Source organism: Synchytrium microbalum, assembly GCF_006535985.1.
Source record: "Synchytrium microbalum strain JEL517 chromosome Unknown SmJEL517_scf0003, whole genome shotgun sequence".
Taxonomy (NCBI): domain Eukaryota; kingdom Fungi; phylum Chytridiomycota; class Chytridiomycetes; order Synchytriales; family Synchytriaceae; genus Synchytrium; species Synchytrium microbalum.
In genome coordinates this window covers 933,687-954,943 of record NW_022158352.1, presented here as the reverse complement: position 1 = coordinate 954,943, position 21,257 = coordinate 933,687, and the positions used below count along the sequence as shown (strand labels likewise).

Below are 21,257 nucleotides of genomic sequence, written 5' to 3'. Positions count from 1 at the left end.
CTTAAGTTCTCACACATAATAGCTGGAATTATTGAATGCAACCTAGAACAAATCAATACAAAAGGAAAAGATTCGACGCAGCCCACTCGCATCGTAACGTGAAAATACAAAGAGTGGACCTTTTCACCTTTTTTGCGGTATCTTTCTCTATTTTATACAACAAACAATAAACAATCATCTAGCCTTACGTAACATGCGCATTTACTAGTTGTCCCAATGTTTTCATTCAGCTTTTTCATTCAACACGCTTTCCAACGAGCTCGCATTGTCCTTTGTCATCTACATTGTTAGTAAAAAAATCAGCTCCTCAAATTGCAAAATGAATGGGCACATTTCAAGAACAAACCTTGACGAGGAAACGTGTGACGGATTTCGCATCTGCCCCTTCAATACCCACAAACTCAACAAACTTGTCTCCAGGCCTTTTACAGGTCACACCATGGACAACGCGGATATTCAGCATGAGACGCAACGTCTTTTCACCTCGCATCACTATATATCGATGATGATTTAAGTCAGATATAAGACTTCGTAACGGAGCAAAAAAACCTTGCGCAACGCAGACGCCTACCCAATCTGGAATCATTCTTGTCTCGCTTGCTTTGATTCAGGTGCAATGTACCGGCTCCTCGTTCATTCCAGTCATTTTTGGTCTTGTCAAAGTTGAAGAGTTTGCCCTTGGCTGAAAACACAGTGATTTCATCCTCTTCCCCTGTCTCAACTGGAGACAAAAAAATGGTAAAGAAACAGTCAAACGTATTGCATACACAATCAAAATCAGACATACCTTGCACTGGCGTAAGGTTTGCAGCTGGAGCATTTGGATCCACTTCAACTGCTACCTCCTCCTCTTCCAAATTCTCGTCATCGTCATCACCACCAGCACCTGCTTTACTACTACTACCAGCCCCTCTTCCATCCTCTTCATCATCATCTCGTTTCTTGGCGGCTGCTGTTGTTGATGATGATTTGACGAAGGATGAAGACTGTAACAATGTTTGGAAGGAAGACGGAGTTCCTGATGTTGCTAAAGAAGAAGAAAAGGAGCTAAATCCACCGCCACCACCACCACTACTACTGGTACCACCAAATCCAGTTTTGGCTCCTCCACCAAACACTGTATTATTAGTCGTAGAAGATGAGGTTCCTGCTGTTGTTGTAGTGGATGAAAATGCTGAGAGTCCCGATGTGCCTGATCCGAATACACCGCTTGCGTCCTTTTCTGCTGTACGTCCTGCCAGTAATCCAGTCGAGAACCCGAGTCGTGGTGGTGATATAGATGATGATGGAGGCTTTTCTGCCAATACGGCAAATCCTGCTTTGGGTGGTTGACTATTATCGTTATTATGAGTTGTGGTGCTTGTTACGTGTTCATCTTCTGTCACTGGTTTTGGTTCTGATTCGCTCGTGTTCTTGCTATCATTTATGACTACTGGTTGTTGTTCGTCGTCTTGAGACTTGTGGGTGGTTGGTTCCTTTGAATCATCGGCTGTTGGTATAGGTTTTGTAGAGGGTGTTGCTGGTGGAAACAAGGACCGTGGAGAAAACTGCGACGAGACTTCCAGACGTTCCATTTGAACTCGTGCGGGAGATGTGGATAGCATTGGAGTGGTATTATCATTATCTTTCGTGGTAGTGGTTGTTGAAGGAGCGGGTATAGCGGTTGACGAAGCTTTGCCTAGAATGTCACCAAATGATGTCTTTGGACCTGCCAGATCACCGAATCCTGTTGGTTTGGAAGTGCCGCCACCGAATCCACCAAATACTGGTTTTGGTGGTGGTGAGATTGGTGTATCTATCATGAAGACCTTGTGAGCTTCATGGTTTCCAACAATGCTGCGAGTGAACTGTGTGCTCCCAACCTGACTTGATTGACCCATTCACTGGCGATGTTTCCATATCTCCAAATACCCGTTTTGTAGTATTATTGGACTGATAGATCAGAAGAATAAACTCTTTAATTCTCTTTGTAGGTTGATTTCAAACTAAAAGCCCCAACATACTTGAATGTGACCAGGAGCACCTTCATCCTCATGGTGTTTTCGTTTGCGTTCTATTTCTTCAGATGCCACTGCTACAATTGTCTTTTTTCGCGAAGGCGACCTGTCTTCGACCTCCTTTGTAGCTGCCTAAGATTTAAACGATGGGTTTGAAGTTTTGTTCAGAAATGTAGCGAAACAACGCAAGAATACAGGCGATTGTAAGACGATTTTAGCAAGATCAAGTCATACTTCATCAGGAAGATCGGAACTGGGTATTTCTGGCCTCTTTCTCTTTGGGTCTCCTATAGAAACAAAATGTGGTCGTTGCATTAACAACTCTGCTTTCTTTCTTCATAGAGCAACTTGATTACGGGAATTAGGGGCGTACCACGTGTAGAACTAGTCGAATTGCTGTCCTTTTCTTCGGATTTTCGTTCTCTGTCGGCCATTTCCTCGTCGTCAGCAGTCATCACTTGGTGCTGGACGATGAAAGTCGAGGTAACTGAATCAAATGTAGAAGAGCTACGTGTTAGATTCAGCAAGAATTGTTTGCCTTCATGGTGGGATACGGTGAGTATTCGCTTTGATCCTGGAATTCGACGTGATTTTCGAAAGACATTCACGATCTATGACGTGTAGCTTTCGTGACGATGAACCGATGAATACTGTAAGAACACGTTGATGTGAACTACATTCATACCTTAGATCCGCTCTCGCTACTCTGAGTCTCAAAGAAGATACCACACGTTGTCGCATCTGAAGAACCTGCTCTCGCTGTTGGACACTTACCCTGTACACAATCCTCTAGCGGTTGAGCTTGCTATCTGGTTCCACGAGTAAATCGCATTGTTTGGATCGGCTTTTCCAGACCAGCCCCAGGCGGCTGACCATTTCGCACCACTGTCAAAACTAGTGTGATCTATGACCCAACTCGGCACGACAACGAGGAACAAAGCATCGTCGTATTTGAAAAATACGCAGTTGATGCTTCGATTGAGCCAACCGTGGCAGAGGAAGGTAAAATAAGTCAGTTTAGAGTTTGTGCTCACACCTCTCGCGACTTGTCTTCTCTCAAGGTTCCCTGAACTCACACTCAACTATCGTAACATAGTGACGACCATGATACGAGCAACAATCTCACATAAACTACCCGAAACCGGCGTCACCGACGATTTGAAACTCTTTCTGGACTTTGATCTTGAAGTGCTCAGTTGGTTGTGGTCTGACTATGAAGAGTACTCCAAAGCGATACGGCAGGAATACATACATATGCCAGATTCAGACTATACGGCTGGCCGTGCTGGTGTTTTAGAGCGATTTCTGGGGAGGCCGAGGCTCTACTTCTCTGAGGAGTTCTTTGCAACGAGAGAACAGCGGGCTAGGGGGAATCTGAGGAAGGAAATTGAAATTTTGAAACAGCAATAAGCAGCTACTGTCGTTTTATCTACACAAATTCGGAGTAATAGTAACAAATGAAAGTTGATCACGTGTTAAGAGAGAGACTAAGTGTTTATGTCGAAAATCTACAATGAAATAGCTACTGTGCAGATATGTTCAAACCCGAGCTCCATCAACGTCTTGGAAATACCACAACCAGGTGCAAAAAGTTATCTGGATAGCTCATATTCACAGACAGATATGGTATCGGTGTATCCAGTGGTATTGCCACGCCATGCAGCGTGACCTGAAGTGTTGAAATATCTATAGTTAGATCTAGTGCGTCCTTCAAGACATCTTGCAGGACGATGCTTATTGTCCGTGGATTCTCTACAGACAAATAATTGAGTATAGGGTGACAAGGAAACAAACCAGGCACCCCGGGTATGATCTTACGTTCTTGATCTAGCGGAACCACCAGCTCTTGAACCACAGGTCGATCTTGTATGTAGATTCGTAGTGGTATAGCTTTCGGTTGAATGCCTTCGTTTGTGATTAAACGAGTGTTTACAGCCCAGAACTTTTCATAGTCATCTAAGAGCAAACCATGTTAGCTGGGCGTTTCAGATGCATAGGATACCAGAACCTGTACCATATGTGCTTACTCGAGCATAGACCCTCCCATAGCGAGCTCTGGTCAGCTTTACTCAGACCCATCACTTTCTTGATCGATCCCGTCCGTAGAAAGTCAGCTTCTTTAATTAGTGCCATGAAAAAGTCGTGTGGAGCGTCCATGGATGAAGCAGCATTGACTCGTATCAGTTTGTCGGCAGGGAAGGAAGTGAATCTGACTGTTATAGTCCAAGGTAGTAATTGTCGAGCTCCATTATGTATGTCGAATAGCAGACCAATGGGATAATGCCTACGAACACGAATGTCAGACACCTTCATATTGAATTATGACGTCTAAGTGAGGTAGCAAGCGTTACCATTTGAGAGGTACTCCTTCACACTCGTACCAAATATCAGCGTCATCAATGACTAGCGGCTGATTACAAAGTTCAGTGAAATATTTCCGTATTGTGCTAGTCAGTAGTGGTAGATATGAGCAACGCAGTGCGAGTATCTATGTCATTGACAAAGAATCAATCAGCAGTAGTTTTGACCTCAATTGTTGGTGTGTTAACGAGCACACAACAAGATGCATAAAAAGAACATGTTTTATAGTGGCATACGTGTTGTGGATCAATATCGCGTTGACCTGTACTGGTACTGCTGCTTCCCATCAATGTCTTGACATCCTCTGAATGTACTGATATTCTCAAAGGCACTTGTCCCTTCCACACGAATTCCGTGACAGTGCGATCCAGCTCCATATGAAAGTATCTACATCAAAATACGAAATTATTCCACACTGTTTTTATATTGTAAGCTGTAAGCTTGAAATCAAAACATCAAACCAACAAAATCAAATCAACGATGGGCCTAGCTGAGAGACGTACCAAGCAACGCTTTGGACCAGATCCTCGCAATACAAAATGGTCTCAAGGTACGTCCAGTCCTTCGTCTTATACAATTTAGTCTCGCAGCTGAATATTCTTTTTTACTAGACAAGGACAAGTTTGGTCAAAAGATGCTAGAAAAGTTTGGCTGGACGGAAGGGAAAGGATTAGGTGCTAATGAAGATGGTGCCAAAGAGCATATATCTCTAAAGTTCAAACAGGACAAAATTGGTATACACACCTGGATCGTGATTTTTTTTTTTGCATCAAAACCCGTTACTTAACAACCATCACATTATTAGGTATTGGAGCTGGAAAGAGATCAGGAAACAATTGGCTCGATACAAATACCGCATATTCAGACCTGTTGGCCTCGCTAAACCAGAAAATGGCTGATGCAGAGAGTCCTACTGCGTCAGAAACAACACCTGTGGAAGAACAGGAAGAAACACCAGAGAAGCCGGAGGTTCCTCGATTTGGAAGACTCTAGTATGTGCATGATGTTAAATTGGAATCTTTCAAAGTAACTTAGCAATCCTTTGTTTACACTATAGTCACAGGCAAAAGTTTCTTCGCAACAAAACCGTGTCAAACTATGATGCTGCTGATCTCAGTATGATTCTTGGTACAAAACCAACAGATGCTACTGTTACAGTAGAAATAGAAGTGTCTGAAATGACACGTCAACGTCCAGTCGATGGTACCGTTCACATGATTCTGTGTTTTTTTTGTGTTAGTCCCTGGTCTCACAACTTTTTAACATTAGATTGGGAAGATAGACCTGCATTACGATCATCGTCGTCTTTAAGGACACTCCAAGCCTTTACAAAGTCAACCACTCTATTCACGAGCGAACTCGAGGTTCCAACCGATGACATAGAGCCCGCAGCAGTAGAAGAACAGCTAGACACACCACCGACAGAGCTCAAAAAGAAGAAAAAGAAGAGAAAAGCAGAGTCTGAACCAGAGCCTGTAATAGAGTCAGAGGAGCCCGAGAGCATCTTGAATGCAGTACGAGAGGCTGTCAAACCACTCAAGAAGAAGAAACAAAAAACACAGAGTGTCTAGATTGTTGACGCACCTTCTTTTATTATAGATAATTAGAATTGTAATATTTTATTGCTTTTTGCATAAATTTGTCTCTCTTTTTTACGTGTTGACGTTAGTTAGTAATCGTCATAGCTTCAACAACAATCACCAACACTCTCAGACCCACAAGTCACAATACCGTACGCTCATAGCTAAGCAAGGAGAAAGTTTATTATACAAGACATGCCAGTATATATGGAGCTTGCCGAATCGGCCGTCCTGTCATTCTTTGGAGCCATGATGCTACTTGCGTCAATCCCAGTTTCAATGACTATCGCAGTGTTTGATATCTTCGGCAGTCTATTCGCCAAACGATCCAAAGAGCCAAGTAAGTGGGCTATGGGAGACTTGGATTTACTGCTTTATTTTTCTATTGGTGCTGCTCTTGTTGGATTTGACATTCAACATCAACCCTAATCATCAGCCCTTTAACATCGAGATAAACCAAATGTGTAAGCTCGCCTCTAACCCCATCACATAGGAGCTGTCTTCCTAAAAATAGGAGATGAAGGATGAATATCAATCATGAGGAATTTCGATGAAGCAGAAGGGTGGCAGGGTGGAAACAAGATGCCTACAAAATATTGCAAAAATAAAAAGTTTACAATCTCTCACCGCGTATTGTTCCAAGTGCATGGTTTGCTGTCTGATTCGGGACATTTTATTTCCACCATCATATTTTGTTTAGCCAACACTCAAGATCCTTGTACATTCCGCAGCAGCTACTGAAAATGGCAATAAAGCAGAATGAGATTCATTTCTGATTAGATCCACATCTCATACCTACCATTGATCTCTCATTTAAGTCACATTCATGTCGGAAGAACTTTTGAGTGAACTACGGCCACTTCCGGAAGAGATACTATGTATGAGTGAATCTGAAACAGCATGCCAGTATTGTGGAATATCATATCTCCTGCAAAACAAGTATGAAAAGCTGGAGAGGCACGTTCGGCAGATTGAAAATGAATTGCGGCAATTGAAGGTATTTGTGCGAAAAAAATCGCACTTTTTCATCTTTTGAATATTTCTCAACTCGGTTTGCCTAACTGTATTCTCCTAATTAGCATTTGGAAGAAGAACGTCCAGAGCTGTTGGAGAGACTACAGTCTGCTGAAGATGCTCGTCATGACGCTGAATTGACGATTCGAGAATTGGAAGTAGCCAATGAGAATGCTGAACGAGAAGCTGAGGAGGCAACGAATGAGCTGACAAGAATGCAGAGAGAGTGGAAGACTATGGCTAAACAACTGGTACGTATGCTCTTCATTGGAACAGAAAAAGACTGATACGGAAATCGAATCGCTCTACTTTGAATAGGCAGACGCATTAGCCTCAGATAGATCCAAAGCAAACTCTCGAAACCAAATCGCAATCCATGTCCTCTCCACCATCGCCAAAACTCGAGCATCTATACAATCGACTAAAACAAATCAAACACGTCTCAAACAACAAGCATTCGAAAACATGAAATCATTCATGACCCAAATTATATCAATTTCGGAAAACAAGGCTCAACAAAAAGTAGAAGAGTTGAGACATTTGGCAGATCAGAAATGTGGACATGTGGAGGAAGAATTACGGTCTGAAATTAAGAGGTGGCAGATTTCGCTACGTGAGAGTGAAGAGCGGTGTGAGAGGCTTGCTAAAAGTATGGAGAGGAGTAATATGGATAATGCGGATGTGTCTGTCAAGCACCAGTGTACGTTCAAGTCATGGAGTTGTGACGACGTCCTTGGGGCTGACAAAAGTTGTTTTTTCTCTTAGCTTATATAACGCAACTGGAGGCTTCAGTGTCGGATTTGGAAAGACGGCTGACTGATTCTGATCTGAAATTGGAGGTTGGTGCTTTATTCGGAATCATGCAACAAAAACACTGAATCGGCGTATCGTAGCAATTCGCCCGAGAACAAACTCAGCTAATATCCAAGATACAGCATCAACAGACAGTTTATACGTCTGAGAAGGCTGAACTTGATCATGAAGCTAAAGCTCGTGTAGTTGAGGCGCAGAGGAGAGTCGATCAATCAGAGGTATCAGATATAGGTCAAGACCGTTGTAGTTTTTGGTTGCTAATTCAATTCTTTCTATTTCAGGAAAAATTTAGAGAACTGTCGACATCGATGAAAGCGTTAGAATCACAATGTGAAGAACTTCGATCGGAAAAGTACGTTGCTCTCCAGTCATCAACAAGAGTCCAAAAGCTCAAAAACGATGATTTTGAAAGACGACATTATTCTGAACTAGGAGGAATCGTGCTGATTTGTATGAAGTGCGAATGAGAGAGCTACAGGACGAATATCGGCAGCAGATTGAGGAGTTAGGCAGAAATCATGTAAGCATTGATCCTCTTGGCTTTTCATTTTTACACTGATCTCAATGACATTGTTGTATAGGCTACACAGAGAAGACGACTAACAGATGAGAAGGAAGTTGCACTAGCCAAAGTTCGTGAAACTGTTACGAAGGTATGCAATAGCAAAAAAACAGACACTTTCATCCGGAAGATATTCATCGGACGTAAACTTAGGAATACGATGTGAACATTTCCAATCTGCAACGACAATTAGACGATTTACGAAGAGCTCGCGATGCAGCTCGTAATGAGGTGACGAGGATGAAGAGAGAAGCCGAGGAAGAGACTGAGAAGAAGATGTCTGCTCTGAAAGAGGAACTACGAATTCTCAAGGTACCAATAAAAAAAAAGTTCATTAAATATCTCTATCTGTATTGACTCATTTCGATCCTTCAGGTCAAATCAGCTGAAGAACTATCCCTCGTAAGAACTCAAATGCTTGCCCTCGAGTCCCAACTAGCCTCTCGCCCGCCACCACCATCCACACCACCATCATCAAACTCCTTCTTCCCACCAATACATTCCAACCAAACCAGCATATCCACCCAACCACCAAAATCAGCCGCATCATCACATTCAACACTAATATCACCATCGACTCCCAACATTCAACAATTCGCTCAAGAAATATCAGACCTGAAGACCGCACTGTCAAGACGTGACGCAGATCTTTCATTCTTGCGTGAGACAGTCAAGATGGAGTGTGAAGAACGAATGGGACTGCTGTCCGAGCTGGCTAATATGAAGAGGAAGGTTCAGCAGCAGGCTCAACAGTCACCAACACAGCAACCACAAGAAACAACGGACGAGAATCGAGGCAATAAGAGCAGGGATGGACGCTCAACACCATCGAGATCGAATCCAAATTTGGCTGCTGCTGCTGAATCGAATGTGAATCCGGAACAACGAGCTTTCGAGATGCGGATGAAGGATGCTCTTAGAGTCAAGGAATCCAAGATGGCAAAGACACTGAGTGGTTCTTTTCCGTCACGTCGTAAATAGAGTAGATACGGACTAGAGTTATTTCAATAAAGAGTTTGCTAATATAAAAACGCGTCCAATGGGTTGCAAAAAACGCGTGCTAGTCATTGTATCAGTACAACTGCGGCTCCTGGAACTAGTGACGCGTTCTAGTAGCCACTGGAATGATTTTCCACACAATTACAATGCAATTTTCCACGCCTGAAGTCTTCATATCTCCGACTCCAACAAAACTCGCTCCAAACACAAAATACAAAAGCCTGCAGTTCTACGCAGTTCTTTGGCTGATCTCACCATGAGCTCAGAGGACGCCACATTTGTGGATTTAAACGATGAGGAGTATCACGACTCGATACCATCACCGTCCTCCTCTCCCCTTCCTTCTCGAACTGGCAAGGAATTTTGTTTGCCAATCCCATCCCCATTCGGTGCTCCAGACTTGACGATAATAGCACCGCCTAATCAGACAGTTTTTCGTGTGCATCGTTCAGTGCTCACTCGCTATATCTACTTTGATGCCATGCTGAACAAGAACTTTCGTGAAAAAGACGCGGATGTGCTTGAGTTGTTTATACCGGTTCCAGTGAGTGTGCATTAAAAGGAGAAGATAATGTTGATTTTAGCCATGTAATTAGCTGGTGGAAACACTTGATCGACAAAAAACCCGCTCGCTGTGTTCTGTTGAATGCAACCAGCTAACGTTTCATCCCTTGTAATATAGGAACCGTCTGGTCCAGGGTGTAATTTCGCAGGACTGTTGTCGTGGATGTATGGAATGGTCGTAGAGGCTTGGTTTACGGCTTCAGGGATACTCGATACCCTTCGAAATGCTGCGTGAGTTTTTGTGTTTGGTCTTTACAAGCAGGCAACAAGCTCACACAATTCGTGTCTAAAAGGTACTTGTCGCTGGACGACTTGGTGAAGAAATGTTATACCGTGTTCCCACTAATATGGAGAGAAGTAATCAGGCAGCCGGACTGGAATCATGTCACTATAGAAGAGGTTTGAATCAACTATCCAGCGTTTAAAACATCCCTAATTGGCTGACACACTTCGCCACAGGGCCACTTATGTGAACTTCTTCGAAGCGCAACTGACGCATCCCTAATGTCAACAGCTGAGAAACTAGAATGTATCTTTCGCTGGAGCAAAGGCTACCCTTCCGACGAAGCAGACCGTCTACGACGTCTAATCCACCTGGAATGTAGCCAGGACTATAATCATTTAGACCCAGACATGTCGCCTATAGACGTGCCGACGACTCTAGCGATACCATTTCATAATTTAATGCATTTGTCAATGTTGTATACAAGAGAGTTTAATCTAGGCATTTCTGCATCTACGATGGTAAAGACTGCTAAATCAGAGATCGATCATTTGAGGGATGAGTGGTCGCAGATGACGAGGTGTGGTAGATGTGGATTGGAGCAGCCTGAATTGACGTATCAGATGTGTCTGCAGACGTGTCAGACTGTGTATGGATTGTTAACGACTCATGAGAAGGAGGAATTTTGAGCGATATCATCTATAATGTATATTTTGGGACTGGGGCAGGGCCCTTTATCATATTCTAGACTACATAATCAATATAACTCAATAGTAGTCGGAAATAACAGACATTAGTAAAGCAGTATTTAGATTTCCAATAAAGATGTTAGTTTGGGTACTTAAACTATATGTAGCAACTTATTTACAGGAAGTAGGATGCGACTCTGTCAGACAGCCCGTTTATACTTGCTCATGAGTTTTGTCCTCTTCACGAGAAAAGATGTTGAATAGAATATAATGGGTGCTGCTGGAATCATAATCAGGCTCCATCCCAACGCTGCACAAAAGATTGTCAATATAATCCTTTGAGCGCTTCCCATCAAGTCTGTCAGGTCGATAACCGAGAATGGATTTAAGCTGGGACGCTCAATGTTCAAGATGAAGGCTCCTAGTCTCATAAAGAACAGAGCACTAGGAAAGGTGAGTATTAGTGTCTGTTGTTGGTAAGACACGTAAGTCCAACACAACGTTTGGGCAGCTGGTAAGCAAAGAAAAGCTGAACCTCATAATGTTCCGTGAGCAGACTTACCAGGGAAGGACTATCACACCACACATGGTTGAAATAATCAGACTCAGTGGAATATTGATTTTGAAAACCTTGCCGATGACTATGATCAAGACAGTAGTGAACCCCATTACGGGAAATGTTCCAGATGCTATACCAAGCGTTACAGCAGCCGCGAGATCATCAGGCGTAGAGCAAGCTTAAATTGATGTTTCAAAAGGAAGGTGTTGGTTGACCTTCAAATTGCCAAAATCATTTGATTTTAGAGTCCAAAATGACAAAATGAACAGAAGTTTGAGACCGAAATCGGCAAGTTCAATTTGAAACGATCTAACCGTGGTCGATCAACTCCAATAGTGACCAAATGGTTATAACTCGAGATGATTTGGTTTCCCCACTTACATTTCATTTCGGTCAGGAGCTTGTCCCATACATTGACGCGTATCCAAGTGAAGGCCTTTTGGTATATCGGTATCATGATTATGTTTTCCATGTCGTTTTACGTGTAGTTCGTGACAATTTCTTCAAGTTGCAATATTTGAGCTAATTGGTGCGGAAGGGAGTTAGAGAATGTTGACTACAAGAATAAGGTCGACTACAGGGCTTGCTGCCAGTAGATCCGCCTTACGTCGTCGGTCTCTTTGTCTTTCCCGGAGAAGCTTAAGTTCAAACTGTAAATGAAATGTTGAAAAAATCAGCACATCAAGAACTCTACCTAAAACCGCTCTTGTCTTATATAGTCGATAGTTTTCGTGTCAATACGTCGTATAGTGGATTTAACTTCAAGGAAGCCACCAGGATCGATGAATTTGCTCTGGATGTGTTCAAATTCGAACATGAGAAGACAAGGACATTGTATTATCACGTTCACAAGGCTGATGCATCCAATAACGTGTTTTGGTACGTGAACTGGCAGCTCTACTTTGAACTACTCAGTATACGCTGCCTTTGCCTATGATGTTATTTTGGTTGCCACGTCAACCTGTCTGTTAACTCATCCCGTTACAATAGTGTCGCCTTCAAAACTCCACCATCAAACAGTACTGGTGTACCTCACATCCTAGAACACACCGTGCTTTGTGGTTCGGCCAAGTATCCCGTCAGAGATCCATTCTTCAAGATGTTGAATCGCTCATTGTCAACGTACATGAATGCTTTAACTGGAAGTGATATCACCATGTATCCATTCTCGTCTGAGAATGAACAAGGTTGGATCCGTGGTACTTTTTCATGTTTGTTATGCTATGATGCTTACTTGAGCTCCTCGCACTTTGTCTAGATTATCGCAACTTGATGTCGGTGTACATGGACTCTGTATTTCGTCCTAAGCTCGACGAGTTATCATTCAAACAAGGTGCCGTACATTCCTTATTCTGTGTAGAGACGTCCCCCTCTTTTATCGCGACGTGCTGATCCGTTGAACTTGTCATGTTTAGAGGGCTGGAGACTAGAGCACTCAAATCCAAGAGATGCTTCTTCACCACTCATATTCAAAGGCGTCGTCTACAATGAAATGAAGGGCGCACTATCCAATCCAGGCGATCTCTTCCTGACACGACTACAACAACAGCTATACCCCAATTCAACTTATGGATACGTCTCTGGAGGCGATCCAGTAAACATACCTGACTTGACGTGGCATTCTCTTAAAGACTTCCACGCTCAATGCTATCACCCATCGAACGCATGCTTTGTAACATATGGAAACTTTTCGTTGGACAAGCATCTGGAAATGATTGATTCCAATATTCGTGATTTCAGTGTATCGAAGGCTCTAGATGCGCCCAGAGTAGAGAAGTGGAGTGCGCCAAAGAATGTTGTTGAATACGGACCACTTGATCCCAGTGAGCATTCAAGCTTGGTTGGTTGCTTTTGTGTTAGTTGTTAAACCGCAAGAATCCAATTCCCTAGTGCTTGATCCCGAAAAGCAGACCAAAATGGCAATCTCATTCTTGGCCAATAAGAGCACTGAGGTGTATGAAGCCATTGCCTTGCGAGTGTTAACTTCGCTCTTAATTGATGGGGCTGCTTCACCAATGTATCAAGCACTGATTGATTCTCAACTGGGATCAGATTACAGTCCTTCAACAGGATATGACCGAACTGCTACCACCACGAATCTCAGTTTTGGTTTGCAGGGCATGAAGAAGTCGGATGTTGAACAGGTGCAGGAAAAGATTCGAAACGTGCTGAAAAGTGCGAGAGATACGGGATTTAAGGCTGAGAGAGTGGATGCTATTGTGCATGAGATGGAGTTGTCTCTGAAGCATGTGAGATATTCGCTATTCTCTGTGCATTTTTTGGTGTTTATTTTCTAACTCATGTTGCAAAAGAGACAAGCCAACTTTGGAATGATGATTGCTCAATCAATGTCTAGTCATTTTGCACATGGAGGTGATCCAGTTGAATCATTAGAAGTCAACAAGGTACAAAACGTGTCACTGTTTGTAGAAGCAGCCCGTGTTTTTCAACTTGACAATCTACGCTCCCTACCTTAGCACATTAAGCGTCTAAAAGAAGAGATTGCAACGACAGATCTGTTACCTCGCCTGATTGATCAATATTGCATAACTAATCCACATCAACTGACCTATGTCATGCATGCCGAAGAAGAGTATTATGACAAATTGGCCAAGAAGGAGACTGATCTGTTGAGCAGCAAAGTTGCCGGTTTGAGTGATTGGGAACGTAGAAAGGCATTTGAAGATGGAGCTCGACTCATTAAGACACAGGATGAGAAAGAAGGTCAGAATCCTGTCCTGTCAACATGAACTACTCTTTTTTTGCGTCTTTGTAACGAGCTAAGTGGCTGCCCAACCTTTAGATCTATCCGTTCTGCCAACTCTGTCGATAGAACAAGTGATGGCCACAGAGCCTAAACAGTATACAGTGTCGGATGTGCCACTCGGAGCTGGTGCAGTAACAGCTCAAATCAGAGAAACTGACACGAATGGTGTGTCGTACGTTACTCTATCTAGAGATTTGAGTGGACTAGACCCTGATCTCGTCAAATATTTACCACTGTATTGCTCTACCTTGACATCTCTCGGCACGACAACAAGTCCATTACCAGTACTGTCTGAGAAAATACGAGGCCAGACAGGTGGCATCAGTGTCTCTTCCCTCGCATCGTCCTCTCCATTTACACTAGACCAAACGGGCATGTCACTACACATCACTTCCTCCTCGCTTACACATAATATCGACAACATGTATAAAATACTACAGGAGGTGATTACTCAACCTGACTTCTCACAGCATGAGAGACTAGAGGTGGCACTGAAGGGTATGGCCAACGATTATGCTTCATCAGTGGCTGATTCCGGTCATGTGCTGGCAATCGCTGCTGCCAATGCTTCGACAAACAAGGCTGCGTTCATAAGTGAGCAGCTTGAAGGGCTGACGCAAGTTGCACTGTTGAATCAGTTGTCTGCTGGATTTGATGCAGGCCAAGTTACGGAGAAGCTCAAGGTATGTGTACACATCAGTGTTCCGCAGATGGCTGACAGGCTAAAAAATCACTCACAACCGCAGGCTATCCATGAATACATATTGGATTCAGGTGCAGCTCGATGCTCTGTCGTCTGCGAATCATCAACCAGGAATCAACACGAAACCCAGTTGTCGAGTTTGTTGGATCAAGTATCATGGACTAGAGCTATTGATCCATTCAACGATAGGGTAATTGGCAAAAGACATTTTGGTTTCTTGGTATTTTCTAACACTTTTTATATTCTTAGGAAGCAATGAAACCAAACTTTGAACAAACCCAATACCAATTCAGCTTCCCTATAAACTTTTGTGCTCGAAGCTTCGTAGCAGTACCATACGCACACAACGACTCTGCCGCCCTAGCTATATACTGTCAACTAGCAACACACCACTTCCTCCACCAAGCCATCCGTGAAAAGGGTGGCGCTTATGGAGCAGGAGCTAGATACTCGGCACTGAACGGAAACATATCCTTCTTCTCATATCGAGATCCAAATTCGAGTGCTACATTAGACGCTTATACTGCTCTTGCTGAATGGAGTAAGGATATAGTGTCCAGGTTTGGAGAACAGGAGTTACATGAAGCTAAATTGGGTGTACTCAAGACTCTTGATGCGCCGTTGAGTGCTTCTGAGGAAGGGATGTCGAGGTTTAGATATGGGTTGTCTGATGATATTCGATTAGCGTAAGTTGAGTTGAAGCAGGTGGTTTATTGGGTATCATATCTTCAAGACTTTTAAAATTCTTTTTTGCTTTTAGACGACGCCACGCAGTACTGTCAACCACACTAGATGATGTGGAACGAGTCGCAAATCAGTATATTGTCGGCAAGCCTCACAGTGATGCCATTATTGGATCTGCTGAACCTTTAGAAGGGTTCAAAGTCATTCCATTCCAACTTTGATTCATTTTGTATTTTTTTTTCCATGACACACCAATACAGTAGACGTTTGCATTCGATACCCTGTGAATCGATTCAGATGAATATTCAAACCCTTTTGTTGAGGAAATGGATTGAACATATGTTAGTGGATGGACTGGCCTGCACTTTGTGTCAACAGGTCGTCCTGTGGATTTGTGTTGAAAACAAGGATCTAACACTCTAGTCGACGTCATATCAAGACTGATACAGCCCTTGCTAATCAAAATACCCATGATTTTGCTCGAACAATTGAAAACTTTTTGGAGATGTGGAGAAAACAAAATCGTAATGGAGCCAAGGACTTGCGCTTCAGAAGTTTGACTCGACCTTGGCGAAGACATAAAATATTAAGGTGTTGCAATCCCGACAACAAGACACTAAACGAACCCTCGTCAACGTTCAAATTGTTTTAGATTTCCATTTTCAATGGAAAACTTTATACTTAACCACAAAGTACAAAATAAAACTAGAGATTCGTTTGTTTACATCTTATCACACACAGAGATTGATTACAAGCGACAACCCAAGCACCATCAACAACGACACAACACGACTAGATCCAGCTAGACTTTCCGACCCACTCTTGGCCCCGGCCCCGGCAGCCGGGTCGGTTTGACCCACAGGACCTGCAGTAGTTTGATTTACAGTAACTGCTGTAGCAGGCAGCAGCTGCTTTCTATCAATCGACATCATGTTATCCCAGCTGATACCAATCGGGTTTGTAATATTAGCAACGTGGGTACACAGATACGATCCCGATAACGGATTATACACCAATTGTGGTGGTGCAGCTGCTATTGGTGCTCCATTGACGTTAAAGAAATATCCCACTGAAAATGTCCCAGCACCACATTCTATATTGTTTCCTACTATTGTGCAGTTCGTGCTTTCCATAGGGTATATGATGTGCTCGAAGGCCAAGACAGAGCTTTTCGATTTATAAGGGTAGTTTGCTACGTATATCGTATAGAGGAAGCCATCTTCCATGACGAAGATTCCATCGCCGTTGGTGGAGGATGTTCGAGAGGCGTATGTGGTAAGAGCCAAATAAAAGTTGTTGAAGTTTGAGAGTGTTGCGTTTGTATAGAGTTTGGCTTCCGGTTTCCCGTCCGCCATGGTCACTATTGGCGTGAATTTATCGGCAGTGTTTGCTAGATCGACTGCTGACACTGTCTTCCTGGTAGCTGCGTCCACTACAAATCGTCAGCAAGATGAGAATCAGAAATGGCAACGTGACGAAATAGTTTCGAAAGATGAGAATCAGAAATGGCGACGTGACGAGATATTTTCAACTTGCGTGCAGTCAACCTCAAGCAATTGCTTCGTTTACAATTTCAGAAACAACGCTTACATTCAAAGACTCGACTAAAACTAGTCAAGAAGGTAAAATTTGCTCCAGTCACCACATGAGCATCTTGAGCACTGGAAAACCAATTGAGTCGATGGTTTGGCGGACTAGCTATAAAGAAGGCCTATATTGCGTTAGATCAATAAGAGTTAGTTTGGCTTTACAGCTGAGATCAAACCAGTTTGCAGACTTGCATTTTGTAGCTCGTCAAACGGAGCCGCAACAGAGTTTCCACGTATGTAGCTACGGTTTCCTCCATTTGTTACTATATAGGTTCGCTCTGATAAACACAGAGATACTAGAGCAGAAAGCCAGACCTGGTGTGTTGGTGATTTTGAGTAGGGGTTAAACATTGTTAACCAAAATAGACTGAATGTGACGACATCCAAAAGTGTTCGAGATCAAGTACTCCAACGACTCACTAGTGGCAGTAACATTTTAAAGGAGGAATCTTGGCTGTTTTTGGTGTTGAGAACTTGAGATGGGTGTTGTTTGGCTAGGTGTACTAGCGAGTGAGCAACGGTCGACTTTCACAGTTCTTGGTGAACTGTGTACATTGACGCCAGCGTGGCGTAAGCTTGTTGATTCTCCGAATGTCCTTGTTTCCGTGACTCCGTTTAGTGAGGGACTTGCAATATCTCCAACACCGACGATGAACTTCGCTGGCCGTCTCTTGCTCTTTGAGTCATCAGTGGACGCGAATCTCAAATCTTCAGGAGTGAAATGTATGAATCTTGATATGGGACGCGTCCTCCTCGTAAAAGTTTCGTCCATCCATAAGATAGCGTAGCTTGGGGTTGATGTTGTGACAAATCTTGTTCCTAACGCGTCAAAGCCAGATAATAAAGAGTTATATACATCCAATAATTCGATTTCAATGTATTTTCCATTTTCAGTTGATATCTTGGGCAATATCCTACCTAGTCCATTCCTTCAAGTTCCAAGCAGTTTTCGAATTGAGGAATTCAAGACAGCGCCGCAAACAGTGCATAAGATATAGTATCTATAGCAAGGTAGGCAGCCATGTAACTGATTGATCGATCTTCTTGTAGTACTTGCTCCCATATACTCACGTCAATTCAATTCAAGTAGTTGAAATAATCAAGCTCGATGGACAGCGACGACGAAGATATAGGTCCAAGACCGCCTCCAGCAGCCGTAGAGACCAGCAGCAGCACCACCATGACTGCTCCAGCTGCTCCAAAGGAAACTCGCGCAGGAGGAGCATACATCCCTCCTGCCAGACTACGACAAATGCAGGCATCCATCACCGACAAGAGCAGTCCCGAATACCAACGAATGACTTGGGACTTGCTCAAAAAATCTATAAACGGTCTCGTTAACAAAGTAAACATGACAAACTTTAAAAATCTAGTCCCGGAGCTGTTCAACGAAAACTTGCTGCGAGGTCAAGGGCTACTATGTCGTAGTCTCATGAAGGCTCAGGCCGCTTCCCTGCAGTTTACTCCTGTATTCGCTGCCATGGCTGCCATTGTAAATACCAAGATCCCCTCTGTTGGTGAATTATTGATTTCTAGGCTCGTCATTCAGTTTAGGAGAGCATTCAAACGTGGTGACAAGCCTGTTTGTCTTGCTACCTCTAAATTCATAAGTCATCTGGTTAATCAAAAGGTCGCTGATGATATGCTTATATTGGAGTTATTGTCTACTCTTCTCGAACGACCTACTGACGACTCTGTAGAGTTGGCTGTGGGCATTGTAAGAGAAGTCGGTGCTCATCTAATGGACTATAATCCGAAAGCATTGAATTTTATAATGGACTCCTTGAAAAAAGTGCTCAACGAAGGTGATATTGATAAACGAACACAGTATATTATCGAAGTCGTATTCGTAGTACGCAAGGAGAAATTCAAGGATAATGAAGCCATTCCATCTGAACTGGATCTAGTAGAAGAAGACGATCAAATCACCCACCAGATCGAATTGGACGACACCACTCTCGATGCCAAGGAGATAATAAATGTATTCAGCTACGATAAGGATTATGTCAAACATGAAGCCGAATATGCTGAATTTAGAAAAGAAGTATTAGGTGATGACGATGATGAAGAAGGAGAAGCTGGTGAAGGTGGTGCAACTGCACCCGACCAGGACGATAGTGATGAAGAACACGAAGGGCAAGAGACCAATGCACTGATGGCCGCTCAGCATAAACTCTTGATTCAGGATCAAACCAATACCAATCTTATAAACTTGCGTCGTGGTATATACCTGACCATTATGTCATCGCTCTCGTTTGAAGAATGTACCCATAAACTTATGAAACTGGGTATTGAAGAAGGCCAGGAGATTGAGTTAGCAAACATGATTATAGAGTGCTGCTCTCAAGAACGTACCTATCTCAGCTTTTATGGGCTCATGGGTGAGCGATTCTGTAAAATTGGTCGTGTATGGGCTGAAACGTTTGCTTCTTGCTTTGAAGAAACGTTCAAGACGATACATCGATTCGAGACAAACCGTATCCGTAATATCGGCAAATACTTTGCTCACTTGCTAGCCTCCGACGCATTGACTTGGAATGTCTTCGCCTTGATCAAGTTGACGGAACAAGATACGACATCTGCATCACGTATCTTTATAAAAATAATCTTTCAGGAATTAGTAGAAGCTCTGGGACTCAAGAGGTTAAACTCTCGTCTCAAAGATCCCATGCTGGTAATCCAAGTACCCACTGCACATGGTCCGATCATCCGAGGTGTATGTGATGGACTCTTCCCTCGTGATAATCCTCGTAATACCCGATTTGCAATCAATTACTTTACGTCTATTGGTATGGGTGGTCTGACTGAAGAGCTGCGAGAACATTTGAAGAATGCTCCTAAACAGATTATGGCACAACAACGGTACGTTTTCTGTTAAACTTGGTCAATTGCCATCTTTAGCTAACTTCAATATCTATTTTTAGAGCTGCTGAAGCTAGTGATTCTGATTCAAGTGATTCAGATTCTGATAGTGAATCGTCGTCATCATCATCTTCGTCGTCATCGTCAGAAGACGAGTCTCCACCACCATCGAAAAAAGCACGTGTAAATGGTCGTGATAGCAGAAAAGACGACAGGAACGATACTAGGGGTAGCGGCAGACGTGAAACCAATGATAAACGAACAAGAAATGACAGTAGTAGGGATCCTCCCCTGAAACGAGACGGAGGCGAGTACAATGGCAACAGTGCCAGTAAACGAGATGAACATGGCAGAGGAGACGACTATTCTCGTGACAGCCGAAGAGACCCACCTACACGTGATAATCGACGAGACGAATACGACAACCGTGATAGAGATGAACCATATCGAAGACCAGTAAACGATGATATCCGAAATGGTCGTGACGACAGGGATTCCTATCGTAATTCTAATAGGGATTATGATGACCGTAGTAGGAATTATGAACGACGTGGTGGTGATGACCGGTCAAAAGAAGACAAGAGAAGGAGGCCTGATTCTTCTGATGACGATGACGGCCCATCGAGAGGAAGAAGAGGAGGAGGGGGTGAATCACCGAGAGACAAGAGGCCTCGGAGAGAGTGATGGAAGGTAGCTCTGGCATATAGTATAATGCACGAGAACATGTAAAGTAGTATGCTGGGGTTTGTTTTGTCTTGTCTTTTTTGCATAGTCCAACAATAAAAGGACCCAACTGCTCAATAGCAAGCTTGACCGAGTGCTAGTTTGAGTTGTGTTGCTCGAGTAATATCCTGATGCGAGTGACTTCAATTGTTCGACGTCTAATCTGCCATGAGATCAAAAAAAAAGAGCAACAGGATGTCAGACTAATGTAAGCATTGCTACATGAGGCAACGATTTTTATAAAAAAAGGAGTATATACAAAATGCACTTTAGACAAAAACATCTGTACAACTATTTTGGGACATCACAAGCACTCCCCTCGACACATGTATATCTTCTCTCTTCACATTTATTCGCACCAACACCCACATATATTTATTCTTCATCAGGTTGTCCACCATCATCATCACGGTCCTCCTGACCCCCATACACCAATTCCTTTTTTTCTTTCTGTGGTTCTGATGGTTGTGCTGTATCAATATTCCTATTGTTGTGACATGCAGCAGTAGCTGTCGATGCAAGTGGTGGTGTTGCTGATCCAGTCACTGGTGGCCGCATACTGTTCGTA

At 43.2% G+C, this 21,257-nt stretch overlaps 8 protein-coding genes across 8 annotated transcripts; 5 read left to right on the top strand and 3 right to left on the bottom strand.

Moving 5' to 3' along the window:
- Positions 1-222: 222 nt before the first annotated feature.
- Positions 223-2,431, bottom strand: SmJEL517_g01024 (uncharacterized protein; the record flags this gene model as incomplete). Its single annotated transcript, XM_031166952.1, has 8 exons — positions 223-279; positions 347-492; positions 572-721; positions 788-1,795; positions 1,863-1,932; positions 2,004-2,129; positions 2,232-2,284; positions 2,371-2,431. The coding sequence occupies 8 exons, from the start codon at positions 2,429-2,431 to the stop codon at positions 223-225; spliced, it is 1,671 nt and encodes a 556-aa protein (XP_031027045.1).
- A 37-nt stretch (positions 2,432-2,468) lies between these two features.
- SmJEL517_g01023 (uncharacterized protein) lies at positions 2,469-3,407 on the top strand (the record flags this gene model as incomplete). The annotated part of the gene is made up of 4 exons (XM_031166951.1): positions 2,469-2,552; positions 2,688-2,818; positions 2,896-2,999; positions 3,094-3,407. 4 exons carry the CDS (start codon positions 2,469-2,471, stop codon positions 3,405-3,407), a joined length of 633 nt encoding a protein of 210 aa, XP_031027048.1.
- Positions 3,408-3,552: 145 nt separating this feature from the next.
- SmJEL517_g01022 (uncharacterized protein) lies at positions 3,553-4,735 on the bottom strand (the record flags this gene model as incomplete). Its single annotated transcript, XM_031166950.1, has 5 exons — positions 3,553-3,749; positions 3,792-3,953; positions 4,025-4,281; positions 4,349-4,485; positions 4,595-4,735. The coding sequence occupies 5 exons, from the start codon at positions 4,733-4,735 to the stop codon at positions 3,553-3,555; spliced, it is 894 nt and encodes a 297-aa protein (XP_031027047.1).
- A 103-nt stretch (positions 4,736-4,838) lies between these two features.
- SmJEL517_g01021 (uncharacterized protein) lies at positions 4,839-5,929 on the top strand (the record flags this gene model as incomplete). The annotated part of the gene is made up of 5 exons (XM_031166949.1): positions 4,839-4,908; positions 4,970-5,092; positions 5,164-5,350; positions 5,416-5,561; positions 5,628-5,929. The coding sequence occupies 5 exons, from the start codon at positions 4,839-4,841 to the stop codon at positions 5,927-5,929; spliced, it is 828 nt and encodes a 275-aa protein (XP_031027050.1).
- Positions 5,930-6,133: 204 nt separating this feature from the next.
- Positions 6,134-9,308, top strand: SmJEL517_g01020 (uncharacterized protein; the record flags this gene model as incomplete). The annotated part of the gene is made up of 11 exons (XM_031166948.1): positions 6,134-6,278; positions 6,757-6,935; positions 7,018-7,203; positions 7,271-7,652; positions 7,718-7,791; positions 7,846-7,983; positions 8,047-8,117; positions 8,198-8,285; positions 8,347-8,418; positions 8,481-8,639; positions 8,703-9,308. The coding sequence occupies 11 exons, from the start codon at positions 6,134-6,136 to the stop codon at positions 9,306-9,308; spliced, it is 2,100 nt and encodes a 699-aa protein (XP_031027049.1).
- A 1,694-nt stretch (positions 9,309-11,002) lies between these two features.
- SmJEL517_g01019 (uncharacterized protein) lies at positions 11,003-11,471 on the bottom strand (the record flags this gene model as incomplete). The annotated part of the gene is made up of 2 exons (XM_031166947.1): positions 11,003-11,246; positions 11,365-11,471. The coding sequence occupies 2 exons, from the start codon at positions 11,469-11,471 to the stop codon at positions 11,003-11,005; spliced, it is 351 nt and encodes a 116-aa protein (XP_031027208.1).
- A 551-nt stretch (positions 11,472-12,022) lies between these two features.
- SmJEL517_g01018 (uncharacterized protein) lies at positions 12,023-15,736 on the top strand (the record flags this gene model as incomplete). The annotated part of the gene is made up of 11 exons (XM_031166946.1): positions 12,023-12,240; positions 12,352-12,548; positions 12,620-12,694; positions 12,777-13,184; positions 13,252-13,610; positions 13,674-13,766; positions 13,839-14,085; positions 14,165-14,811; positions 14,875-15,021; positions 15,081-15,517; positions 15,592-15,736. 11 exons carry the CDS (start codon positions 12,023-12,025, stop codon positions 15,734-15,736), a joined length of 2,973 nt encoding a protein of 990 aa, XP_031027209.1.
- A 2,476-nt stretch (positions 15,737-18,212) lies between these two features.
- On the top strand, positions 18,213-20,650 carry SmJEL517_g01017 (uncharacterized protein; the record flags this gene model as incomplete). Its single annotated transcript, XM_031166945.1, has 2 exons — positions 18,213-19,966; positions 20,029-20,650. 2 exons carry the CDS (start codon positions 18,213-18,215, stop codon positions 20,648-20,650), a joined length of 2,376 nt encoding a protein of 791 aa, XP_031027200.1.
- Positions 20,651-21,257: the final 607 nt, after the last annotated feature.